Source organism: Vigna radiata, chromosome 7 (genome assembly GCF_000741045.1).
Source record: "Vigna radiata var. radiata cultivar VC1973A chromosome 7, Vradiata_ver6, whole genome shotgun sequence".
Taxonomy (NCBI): Eukaryota; Viridiplantae; Streptophyta; class Magnoliopsida; order Fabales; family Fabaceae; genus Vigna; species Vigna radiata.
In genome coordinates, this window is record NC_028357.1 from 4857538 (window position 1) to 4870653 (window position 13116).

The 13116-nt window shown below is 34.5% G+C and overlaps 1 protein-coding gene across 8 annotated transcripts; it reads right to left on the bottom strand.

Moving 5' to 3' along the window:
• Window positions 1-828: 828 nt before the first annotated feature.
• Window positions 829-12006, bottom strand: LOC106768545 (cyclin-dependent kinase F-3). Of its 8 annotated transcripts, none has more exons than XM_022782919.1 (18): window positions 11824-12006; window positions 11477-11559; window positions 11159-11230; window positions 10463-10723; window positions 9512-9590; window positions 9211-9438; window positions 8989-9127; window positions 8613-8715; window positions 8473-8525; window positions 8271-8337; window positions 7895-8003; window positions 3631-3696; window positions 3457-3525; window positions 3266-3326; window positions 3058-3174; window positions 1721-1752; window positions 1377-1452; window positions 829-1291 (listed from the first exon to the last, which is right to left on the bottom strand). In XM_022782919.1, exons 4-18 carry the CDS (start codon window positions 10531-10533, stop codon window positions 1068-1070), a joined length of 1494 nt encoding a protein of 497 aa, XP_022638640.1. In that variant the 5' UTR covers window positions 10534-10723; window positions 11159-11230; window positions 11477-11559; window positions 11824-12006; the 3' UTR covers window positions 829-1067. The 8 variants fall into 8 exon arrangements, with proteins under 8 accessions (XP_022638640.1, XP_014509244.1, XP_022638644.1 ...); XM_014653758.2 differs by lacking the exon at window positions 11477-11559 and adding an exon at window positions 9681-10248 and having other exon boundaries at window positions 10469-10723; window positions 11824-12005; XM_022782923.1 differs by lacking the exon at window positions 11477-11559 and having other exon boundaries at window positions 9211-9300; window positions 9370-9438; window positions 11824-12005.
• Window positions 12007-13116: the final 1110 nt, after the last annotated feature.

Sequence of the window (13116 nt, forward strand, 5' to 3'; positions counted from 1 at the left end):
CAGATAATAATTATACTTTGTTTGACAAACACAATCCTTAAACATTTCACAATATATATCAAGCTAATAAATTTTTATTTTATGCTTCTTCATTCTTTCATGAAAATCTCAAACTTTTTGTCAACATCAGGATTTTTCTAAGAACAAGAAGCTTAATACAGACAATTTTTCTAAAAAAAATGGGATATCAATATTGTAAAGTCAACCAATTATATCAAAGTCTTAAATCATGCTCTAACTCAAGAAGAGTCTCGATGGTTACAAATTTGCAAGGACTCTTGTCAACTCTACATAAAGAAAATCCATATGAAGAAAAAAGACTCACGAAACTCTTGAAAAAAGAACGTTCACAAGCTTTGGTTTTCTTAAGCATCCTTAGGCTTTGCATTTCATCTCCATAACTTTTTACAAAAGTTTGTTTGTCGTTAAACATTTTCTGATTAGCAACTCTATGATCTATTAAGTCACTTTCTTTATAAAGGTTTAACCAACAATGGTTGGGTCTAAAGAATATTAAATCATGAAATTGCCACTTACACCAAACAATGATGGCCCTTAATTACTCTGCCAGCCAGTATATGCATGTTCCTTAAAGAACTAAAATTAATAAATAATTAAAGTTATTAAGTTGCTTAATCTTAATAGACATTCAACATCTATTTTATCCGCTAAAACATACTGATTCTTCAGAAAAAAAAAAAAAGTGTTATTCTCAATAGATGTACACGCATAGATGAAGACGAGGAACTGCATAATGGAAACCACGGTTTAAAAATTTAGTGGTTAAATAAAATACATTTATGGAGAAAACAATAAAGAATATTGAGGTTTATACTTTTGGAAAACCTGATTCTTAAAATATATAAAAAATGATGTCGGTATGTTCAGTGACACTGGTACTTGTTGAGCACCATTAATGAAGAAGCTTTTATATAAACACTTCGGCACAACTGATATGAAAAAAACCCGTAATAGTAACGAAAACCATCACCAACTAAGCAGGGCAGGTACAAATCCATAATATATGGATCTATCGATGTCTATTGGCACAATTCTCCAAAGTCATCTCAGCCAACAACTTTTCTAGTCAAATTTCTCCCAGTTGTTGGATTTTGTTGGCCGGATCTGAGTACGAAGTTTCCAGATTCAGATATACAATTGACTCCCGCCTTCATTGCAGGCGATGGACGGCTTTGTCCCATGGACTGTCTTCGCGTACCGATGGACATATTGGCCAACTTTTCAGCGCTTTCTGAAACCCCGCGTGCAGTCCTTCCCTTGTTCATAGAAGCTGCCAAACACATCGTTACGAATGAAAATCAGCTTTAACTTGTTCTTAAATGAAAATGATTATTAGAGAGTATTAAAAGGTTTACTCGGGCTGTCTTTTCCTGGAAATCGATATTTTGATTGTTGAGTAGTCTTCAATGACTTCTTGTTCTTAATGCCATCCTTCAGAAGAAACAAAAGAATTTTAGCAGGAACAAAATTTAACCAGAAAAAAGTCCAATATAATAACACCAAAAAGGAGCAAAGGCCAAAGAGGAGTCAGATTTGTGAGATCTTGAACGGTCTTAATGCATTGCCCCACATATTCAAAGAGTGAAAAGGTATGGATGGGAAACAGAGATTCAATGAGTAAAAAGAAGACGACGTGGGTAGGAAGGGCATGAGTTAGTAAGCAAATGGGAAAGGACAAAAGTAGAAAGACAGAACTCACCTCGGTTGCCAAATCCAGCTTCCGTTGCACACCTGTAATGTTCAGAAATAAATGAGTTCCATGCTCTTTGCACACGTGTAACACAGCATGACACTAAAAAGAGGGTCTATTTTCTCCACTTTTTAAGAACTTAAAAATCCCAGAAGCAACTAGAATTTCATTGCTTTGAGACTGGAAAGGAATAAATAGAAACTATATATTCAAAAGAGTACGGCTTTTGTTTGATACAAGATCAAATACGTGGAATGTAATTTTTGTTGGTGGTACATTTGATTTGAACTTATGAGAGAACTGGAGATCATACCATACCAAATATAGCGTACAAATATCAAGTCTATATCGCACAAAATGATAGGGAAATAGGAGGCATTAGAATTTAAAGAAAATGAAAAAAATGGAGTAATGCCTTATGGTGTCTTGTAATAGAAAATACCACCCAAGTTTAAGGAAAATAATTAGCATAGTATGACTTGAAATGTTTGTACGGGACAGAATGCTAAACAGAAAACCCACCAATGAAAAAAGGTCGACATAAAAAAATATTACGATAGATGAGTGGACACAACACAGGACTGGATTAGGAATAACATCGGAAAGCAAGTACATAATCTCCAACAAGAGGTATGATAAAACATAGAATAGTCTAACAATTAGTGGAGGGAGAACCAAAAAGTCAATAGGCCAGACCGTAGAAGTTTTAGATTTTCATCTATAAAAGTAATTTACAATAGGACTAAGTTTTATCCATTCAAGAAAAAGGCTATTGATGGTTATTACTTTGTTTCCATTATTGAGATATAAAGTAGCAATTTAAACAATGTAGTAATATCTTATAGAGATTTCGCACAGCTTAAACACCAACAGATATTTCTAAACCATAATGAATAATAATGATTCAGATCTACAGATGAATGGACAACACAATACGAGACAATTAGGGATAACATAGGAACGTAAGTTGGGATAAGCAAGCACATAATCTACAACAAGGAGAATGATAGAACATAGAATAGTCTAATAATCAAAGATGGAGGGAGGGACACAAAAGTGCCAATAGGCCAGAGCATTGAAGAATTAGATTAATAAAAGTAATTTACAATAAAACTGTTTTATCCATTCTAGTAAAAGGATATTGTTGGTTATTACTTTGTTTCCGTTACTGAGATGTAAAGAAGTAGCAATTTAAACAATGTAGTAATATCTTATGGAGATTTTCCAGCTTAAGCACCAACTGATATTTCTAACTAACAGAATTATTCGACTCAGATCTACAAAAGCTGGAATAAAAACATGCAGCATGTATTGAACCTAAATATGGCTGAAACCAATTATATCACCTGAAGCTATAGAAGCATGTAATTTTGGGGAAGAAAAATTGTTTGTGAAGTTTGTATTAGGCAAAGCACTAGAATATCTCTTGAGTCCCTGCCGGTCCAGTGAACCCCTGGTCCCAGCTGCAACAAAATAAACAACAAGGAGTTTGGTATCCCTTCCAATTGAAGCATGAGCCATTCCTTAGAAAACAATATAAATTAAACTACAAACCAGATGGAGGAGTTCTGGCCACAGCTCTTGTGCGAAGGGATGGAGGAATGTAAAAGCAACTCTAAACAAATCAAAAAGCAAAAAATATTTAAAGCCTAATTACAGAAGTTAACATATAGTCGTGTGATTGAAAGCTATAAAATTTTTTACTACAAAACTTATCCAAAGTAAGGATTGGTTAAAAAGATAACCTGAAAGAAAGGATGTTGAAGAGCCTCTGATGCTGTTGGTCTCTTGCAGGGATCCCATGAACAAAGTGACTACAAAAATGTAATGCAAACAGAAAAATGAGAACATAGCACTCCGTTAGCTAGAAAGGGGGGGCCAAGACTAAACTACAGTGTAATAAAAGTAAAACTACTCACGCTAATAAGGTTAATTGCGTCATCACTTCTGGATGGGATCAGAGCAGAGAGATGTACACTGACAAGCTGCAGAATTTAAACATAATTTAGGGAAGAAAATATTGATCTTAATATACATAATATCTAGGACTGGACAAAATTTACTGAACTATACTAAACTACAATTATCTATACTCTATTATACTGAAAAAAAAAAACTGAACTAAAGTATACTTAAAAGTAATTAACCTATTCTTTATTTCAGTTTAAAAAAACTAAATTTATGCAGTTAACTGTTTGTACTACAGTTAACTAGTAAACTGTGGTTTATGTTTCTTATTCTCAGTCTTGTTACATTCCATTCTCATTGTGTCAAAGGGTCATTACTTTTGAAGACTCATCGCCCTTTAAGTCTTGTTGCTGTCTAAGACTCGTCGCCGTCGAAAGCTCGCCGCCGTCGAAGACTTGCCGCCATCAAAGGCTCACTGTCGTCGAAGGTTCATTGTTGTCGAAGGCTTTGCCGCACTCGTCGCCAAACTATCAAAGGCTTTGCCGCACTCTGTCGTCGCCGAACTCTCGAAGGCTCTACCACCATCGTCGAAGCAAAGGCCTATCACTCTCCAACCCAAAGGTACGAATGTTTTTCCCTTTCTCTTTCAAAAGGGATAAATAAAATTGGAAAATGATGCACTTGGGTGTATTCATTTGAGATGATCCTAGTGGGGTAACAATTGATTTTTTTTTCGATTTTGTGATAGCTTTAATTATTAGGGAAGATTTGATTTTATTTGCTTTTTTTGGATTAGGGTAGAGTTCTAGATTGATTGATAAAGAGAGAGAGGCTGATGACAGTTAAGAAAGAACTTTGAGTTGGAAGTTATCTATATGATATAAAATGTTCTTCTAAGCACATAACTTGTGAAGTTGTGAGCACCCAATAGCTTTCGAGATGACAAGTTCAACCAGATGTGGCAACCACACAAGGACCAGAACTTGTTGTGGAAAGCCAATCAAATGTAACTTCTTCAGACTCTTGAGATTCAGTGGCCCTCTATGCCCCTTCCAAGCACCTACTACTACATTTGCCTCTATTTCCAAGACAACAGACAACCAAGCATTTACAGCTGGAGGGCTTTTGACGTTTTCATTAATGGCCACCTCTTTTTTTCCAACCTTAATATCACATCTAAGGGTGTCACTGTTTATGCTGCACAATGGCCACTTTTTGGGCAGACCAAAATTTCATTGAGCCCTGCTGTAGGAGTAGCAGTTGGACCTGTCATCAATGCTGGAGAAATTTACCAGGTTCTACCGCTTGGTGGTCGAACTCACACTAGAGATGGTAACTTACTCATCTCTCTATTTTTTAATCTCTATGCTATGATTCAGCCCGTATGAGATGCATTTCATGATGATGCTACTAGTTCTAATCTTTTAATTTTTGTGATGATTTATAGTAATTGCAATGGAGGATTTGGTAAGAAGCATTCATAATCCACCTCCTGATTGGATCAGTGATCCTTGCCTTCCTAAGGGAAATTCATATCCTACGATTTATTTTGTTGCTAACTGGAATCTGTTAGGAAAAGCAGCTTTTGGTGGAGCCTTTTGGTTGGAGTTGATTGATGGGATGCTGTGGGCTGTACACAGAGTGCTGCTGAGGATGGTATTGGTAAGGAGGAGCAAATTATTTAGTCCTGTTGAAGCTAGTGGCAGGAAAATTATTGAGAAGGAAAAATACAATTTGCTTTATTCCATATTAGCAGTCTATTATGAAGCATCATCACAATGTACCATTGATATGCTATATTAATGAGTTTTTGTGTTTCTCCGTTTCAGTTTCACTTAACAGTGTTATCGCAGTCTTGGATACAGATTTCCATTCTCTTCCTTCTTCTCAGCATAGACAACAGTATTGTCCTGTATATTTCTGTGAATTATCACCATTAACTTTCTTAGTTATCTTCATTGTGTTTTTTTTTTTTTTTTTTTTGGGGGTGGAAATGTTCTTTATCGTTATTTCTAGGATTTGGGTGGCTGATGTAGTGGCTACACAGTTAGCTCTCCACATAGTGTTTGCCATGTTTAACCACATAACATCTAGTGTGTTTAGCACGCCTAACATCTACTTCACTTGACCATGTAGGATTCGTCTACTACTCATCCCGTCTCTTTGTTTGGTTCCAAAGTTAGCTTATTTTAAGACTCTTCTTACTCGTTTACCCTTATCATCTAACACACTTATATGCATCTTTTATCTATCCTAGCACTTAGCAAATAAATCTTTCTCATTACATTCTCTTCAACAAAATAAGTTTTCATCATTGAAAATGTATTTACGAGGAATGAAAAATTATGAAATTTGTTTTTGTACCATAGTGCATTGTTGGTAAATGTTGGGCATGATGGCGCAATGGCAGTATGTAGGGGTGGAGAATTGATATCTCCCATACAAAGGCTATAGAATGGCCATTTTGTTATGGCGGGCCATGATGCCTGCAATGTCCATGGTGCCAAATGTGGTTTTTGACAGAAATGAGAAACCTTCACCCTGAAATGGGTGGAACTGACCCAACTATTTTCATGATATAACCCATCACCAAAAGTTGTTTGAAACCCTAAAGCAGTAAAATACTTCTTTAGCCATCCAGCAGTGTGTATGGTCACTCCTATGTTGTGCCTTTTGAGCCTATCTTCTTCCATGTGTATTTTATGAAGGCATTGACATCATCTCCTCCTGGCAGCAACCCACATTCTGGCTAACTATCCGTCTCTCCATTATTGATTTATTTCTGTGTTTCTGTCCCTTTTCTCTTCCATTTTCTTGCCAGCTTCTCCAGTGACTCACCTCCTTTTGGTTCAATTGATTCTGTCTCCGTCTTTTTAGTTCTGTTACTCTGCTTTTTTCTTTGGCTCTAGTGCTCCACCTTACTGCATTCTTTCCCCTTGTAGTCTAGTTCTCTTATGCTCATTTATTGTTATTATTTTGTTGTTACATGAACTTGATTTCTTTTACTTTTCAGTGAACTATTGAATCTTGTGACGTTGTCTTCAAAGTTTATTGTATATGCTATTTTTAGTTTATTGTTTTTTTATCATAAGTTTTTTCTTTCTTCTTTCTAGTTAGAGTCTGCAGTTTATGTTATTATGTGTTTTGTGCGTGTTATAGCCTCACACCTCTGCCATAGGCCCACAATGCCATCTGCCATACTTTTATGGTGGATTCGTGGTATATGCTCTATGAGTATGAGTTATTTTCCTTCAGCTTCTTCAGAATCTTATTCGTAACACATGCATAAGCTAATGTTACCTGTGGAGGAGCTGGTTTCATTTTTATTTCTTATTTTTCTCCCATGGAAGTGTTTATGGAGAATCGGGCCATAATTGTCATCATTTAATATAACACCTTTCAACAAGGTACTTTTAGGTGGCAATTTTATTTTTATTTATACTGATTCATCTTTTTGGATTCACTTTACTGCATTTTACTACTTACAAAGATACATTTTAACTATTTACTCATCATTTTTAATTCTTTTGGTACAACTTGGTAATGGGAGGGGAGGCATTTTACTGATTTTCTGCCTACTAGTACAATAGCCGACACTTAATTTGCAGAAAAGAAGTTGATCTCTCTGGGTTCGTATTTTTGTTTGCCAGGCTGTCAGAGTAAAACATTGTGAAAGAGTTCATGTAATTGTAACAGCAAAACGCATTTGCATTGCTAATTGTCGGGAATGTGTTTTCTTTGTGGGAGTGAACTAGCAACCTCTTATTGTTGCTAATTGTCAATTAACCCTACATGTGCTTTTGGCTCTGCAACCATTGCAGACTCTTTCAGGAACTATGCAGAGTATTGTATTTACACTTTCTGAATGTTGTATATCGTATAAGGAAGGATGTTATCAGGCCTTGTGTTCATAAAACTGTTTTTTGGTTAACTGAACTGTATTGCAGTTAACTGAACTAAAAAATAGTTCAGTTCAGTTTTTTAAAACTATTTTTTAGTTCAACTCAGTTTATTTAAACTATTTTATAGTTCACTATAATTGGTTTATAGTACAGTGCAAATAGTGCAGTTTGGCCACCCCTAATAATATCAAAAGACAACAGTTTAAGGGGATAAAAAGACTAAATAAAAGACTTTGAAATTATCCAGCACACTAAAAACAGATAAAATAGCACATCTTTAATTGTTTCACATCTCACAACATGCATAATAATTAGTATCTAGCACTCTCAAAGCAAAACATAAAAACAGAAACAGCAAAAGTAGGAAAAGAACCTGCGGAAACTGATAGTTGATATCCCTGGCAAGCTTGAGTCCATCTGCCCAAGATTCAGTTGTGGGACTACCTATTACACTGCATATTTTGTAGATTTCATCTGCTTCACTGCGTGTACAGAAATAATGGAACATGTTAATTTAAAAGCCCAATCAGTAACTTGATGTAGAGAAGTATGTCACTAATATGAAATTATGTATGTTATGCCATAAACTAATGACAATTTGAAACCAAATAATTTGCAAAGAAGTATTCAGTCATGCACTTGGAACCAAGTATCACAGATTCGCGAACACCCTAATAAAGATCAATTAGCTATATCTAACTAAAAATATCATCATATGGGAAGTTTCACGAGTGGAGAGAGGTTAATACCTGGTACCGGGGAATAGAGGACGTAGAGTGAACAACTCAGCCATAATAGCACCCATTGCCCACATATCTACAAGATGAACAAAAATCCATAAATGTATGGTACTTGACACTTAGTAATGTATTGTCTAGACTTTAGACCATAATATTTTGGTAAAACATAAATCACCACCATAAATAACAATTACTCAAATCAGAAACTTACCGACTTTAGATCCATATAAATGGGACTGAAGTAGGACTTCAGGAGCACGATACCTAATCAGAAGTCATAATTTAAATGCATATGAAATAGTGCATTATACATTTACAACAATAATAAAGTATTGAGTTGAAAAAACATACCACCGTGTGGAGACATACTCAGTATAGGGTGGTTGTGAACTGATCTCTCGGGCTAGGCCAAAATCAGCAATCTTAATGATATCCTTAGTGACCAGCAAGTTCTCTGCAACAAGAAGTATACCTCATGTCAAGACAGCAGAATTTTGCAGGTAATAGATATATGTAAATCTTAATTTGTCATGATTTTCAATTCAATTATCCAGCAAGCTGCATTTAAAAAATATTATTAAAATAGATAACAAAAAGGAAAAAAATAGCAATAAGAGAATAAAATTCTAACGTTATATCCATTCCAAGCTGTATAATATAAACGGAACCCTATTATATTCCATCATGCTACAGACTGACACACTGGTATCATATGATAATTATGTACCTGGCTTCAGATCACGGTGAAAGTATCCACGCTGGTGCATGTAAGCTAAACCTTGGAAAACTTGAAAACACCAATTTCTGACATCATTTTCAGAAAACAGTTTTTCCCTGTTTTTCATTTGTTGGTACAGGTTGTATTCCTACATTACCCAATATTGACTTTAAAAATTAGTATTATGCTTTACATGAGCCACCAAATATGCCACAAAATCCAGCCACTCACCATATACTCAAAAACAAGGCACAGAGTGTCACATTCTCGAATAACTTCCTTCACCTTCACAATATTTGGATGGTTCATTTTTCGCAATGACTGCCATAGGAGAAATAAGAGAATAAATATATGGATAATAACACTAAGGAAAGATTCAAAATGTGATACCTTGACTTCTCTCAAGTTTACACACTCCTCCCAAGAGTAATATTTCTTCTTCATTTTCTTTATTGCAACCTGGAATTTTATGACAAATTAGGTAAAACAAACAATGCAACTTCATATATCATTCAACTCAAAACATACTTACAACTTCACCACTTTGCTTATTAATGGCTCTCCAAACACTCCCAAATGTTCCATCACCAACTTCTTTAATTAACTTGTACCTGTGTTCAAGGAAAGGAGAAAAAAATTGAAGATATTAAACAGTTAAAAAGAGGGAATAACAACTTCTGGCTTGAGAAACAAATACTCACCTCTCCATTTTCCCAAAGAACCCAAAGCAGCTCTTATTCAAAAAGAAATGGCAAACAAGATAAAGATAGATGACATTTATCCCTAGCAAACAATGCCAATAAAAACGTACAAAATGTTGACGGATATTAGATGGTCCGGAAAGTTCACTGTCAATTCACTGTCACGGCAATGATATAAAAAACATAAATTGTTCATGCAAAGACAGCATAGCCTTATTGATTAATAGACCCACAGCTTTGTAGTGGTAGCAAGATGCATGTGGTGGAACCAAGCAAGTCCTGGAGAACTTATTTACATAGTTTCAGAATGATTGATCAAAGCAACATTCATCTTCTGCTAAACTCATCACGACCCAAGACTTGAGGAGTTCAATAATAGCCACTTCATCTAATCTACATAGTTTCAGAATTGTCAGGTAAAAAATATTTTGTGGCCACCAATATCCTTTAGAAACAACAACACATCAATTGTAAATAAGTGTTGTCTACAGTTCTTCAAAGCAATTGCTTATTTAATACTTGAGAAGCAGGCATCCAAAATTCACACATTAATCCATATACTTCAGCCCTGTAAAACAAAGATAAGGTTAAAGTAAAACATCAGTAGGTTAAAACAGGTGAAGGTGATGATAAACAACTGTTCCCTGATGAATCTCTTATCCCAGAAGTAGATTTTACAGATGTTTCAACAGGATATTTGGTTAGGAGTGCACTTTCAAAGGAACAACTATTAAGAAACAACATTTTTTAAAGGTTTCAGCCGAAGACAAATAAGTTCTTACTCATACGTGTTCCCCAAAGATGCTGCACTGGTCTCAGAAGAAACAAGCATTGAGTACACTGTGCCGATCATTAACGCAACACAAAAGACTAGGTGCAATTGACAAAAGAAAAAGGAATAAAGTCTCTATGGATGAAGAATTGGCGGTCAAGCACTTGTTGGGATAAAAGCAACCAATACTGGAAGCAACTTGGCAAGATACAAATCCTTTCCATGTCTCAAAAAATGTACCAGGAACCTCAAGATTCAAATCAAGATCACCCTGCAATTAGAGAACATGAGAAAACATCTGATTAGATTAATACTCTTCATCGTACTATGCAAATGGCCGACAAAGATAGAAATCTCAACAAAAACAGAAATGGCAGGGAATGTGATAGACTCCAATGCTATATGAAAATCAAAATCAAAGAGTGTGCATCATCAATGCCAAATCAAACATTTTTTGCTTTCTAATTCTAATTTGTTGCTAAAGGTTAAAATTTGAAATCCAATAGAAATTTCAATTTTTCCTGTGGTAGAAAAGTTACCAAACAAATAAGCCAGTATATAAACTAAAAACTAAAACTATGTACAAAAATACAATCAAACAAGATATAATGGAGAGAACAAACACTACTAATTTGCAAGACTATATTTCAAAAGCAAGAACCAAATTAAATTATGATTACGGGCAGAATGCAAAATCCATAATTACTTCAAAAACCATTTCCAAACATCCGTACTAGCCAAACAGCTACCCTCCAGGCATCATCACGTGTCAATTTACCTACAAAACAAACATATCGTCCAGGAATTCAAGAGAGCATCAAAATTGAAAATTTTTCATCTAAGACAAAACTGAGTTCTCAGTTGCGCCTCAAAGACAAACCCACTCCAATATTTAACCCCACAAAAAAAAAAATAAGCATCACAAGGATGAGGGATCAAATCATAAGAGCCTAAACATATGATAAAAATCAATCACATTCTTGGCAAACGCACGCAGAACGCAAAGTAAAAGAACAATCAGTACCATTCGAATCAAGCCCAACGAAAAAATCCAGAGAAATCAAGACGCGCCAATTCATCTAGAAAACAATGCGCCCATTAAATTCCCTAAAGAGCATCGAAGTTGAAAACCATTAAAACCGACATGAATGAACTTTCACAAGAGAATCCAATCTCTAATCGAAACCCTAGTCAATCCATAAAATGCATCAAGAAACCCACACTCAGTCTCCTCTGCAATATCCCACAAGAATGTTCAATCAATCCCACACCATGAAACGAAAACCATTCTCAATCAACAGAGGGGGCATGAATGCAATTAAATTCAAATCGGATCTGCAAAGAATGAAGCAAGAAGAGAAAAGGAAGAACCTGAAGAGGTCGAAGGAAGAGGACCGTCACGAAGGACGGTAGGAGGTAGAATCCAGAGTTTCCCTCTCTCTCTCTCTCTCTGTCACCAAACCCAACGCAAGCCCATAAAGTCAAACTTCCGATAATTCCTACCCTCTCTTGGTTTTTTTTTTTCTTCTCCTCTCCCACCAAACTCTCAATATTTCTCTACAGTAAAGTACACTCCAATTTTATAAATTTTAAATTAAGCAATCTTATTAGGAGAATTTATTATTCAAAATATTTGAGTCCATATTATAAGAAATTGGTTGCTAAATTGCGATTATACAAATTTAGTGACCTGAAGTTATCAGTCTTAAATGGAGTACATTTAATTAAATATACATTTTCTGTTAACTTTTGTATTTATTTAGAACATTTTTATTTTTTTTCAAAAAATAAAATATAATTACAATATGTGAGCTTTATGATTATTTAAAGCATTATTTCTATAAATTTTCATTTCTTTCTAGTCAATTATAAATTGAATTGATTCTTATATTCGGTTAAAATTATTTTATAGACTTCTCATTCATTTGAAAAATTTAATTTCTAATTTTTATTTGATTTAATTAAGTCTTTTAATTTTAATTTTAAAAAACATCCAACTCGATCCTAACTTAAAATAGTAAATAATAAAATGAAAAAAGAAAACGTTAGTTAGATATTTTTATATTGTTTTTATAATTGCGTAGTCTTTATAATTGTTGTGGCAAAACTTTTATATAAATATTTTTTTCAATTCAAGATCAATAAAGTAAACAAAAAATATCATTCTTTCAATAAGAATGTGAGGAGTCTTTGAGTCAAACTTGGGATAAATTTATTAAAGTTTAAAGAATAATTCTGATGTATTATTTCAAGGAATAGAGTACTATATATATACATACAAGGATCTTATAATCCTTCATCTATTAAAGGAAAAATATATGCACAAATAATAATAATATCTAAAATATAACTAACATAATATTTTATTGCCTAATATCCTTTAATAGAATATTTGGCATATCTTAACACCCCCACTCAAGTTGGTGCATGGATATCACACATTCCCAACTTGAATAGAGACTCATCAAACAATCTTCTTGACACTCCTTTAGTGAGAACATCAGCCAACTGTAACTCTGATCTTACAAAAGGAAAGGAAATTATTTCAGCTTCAATCTTCTCTTTGATGAAATGTCTATCAATCTCCACATGCTTTGTTTTATCATGTTGAACAGGATTATGAGCAATTGCAATAGCCGAAGTATTGTCACAGTACAAACTCAT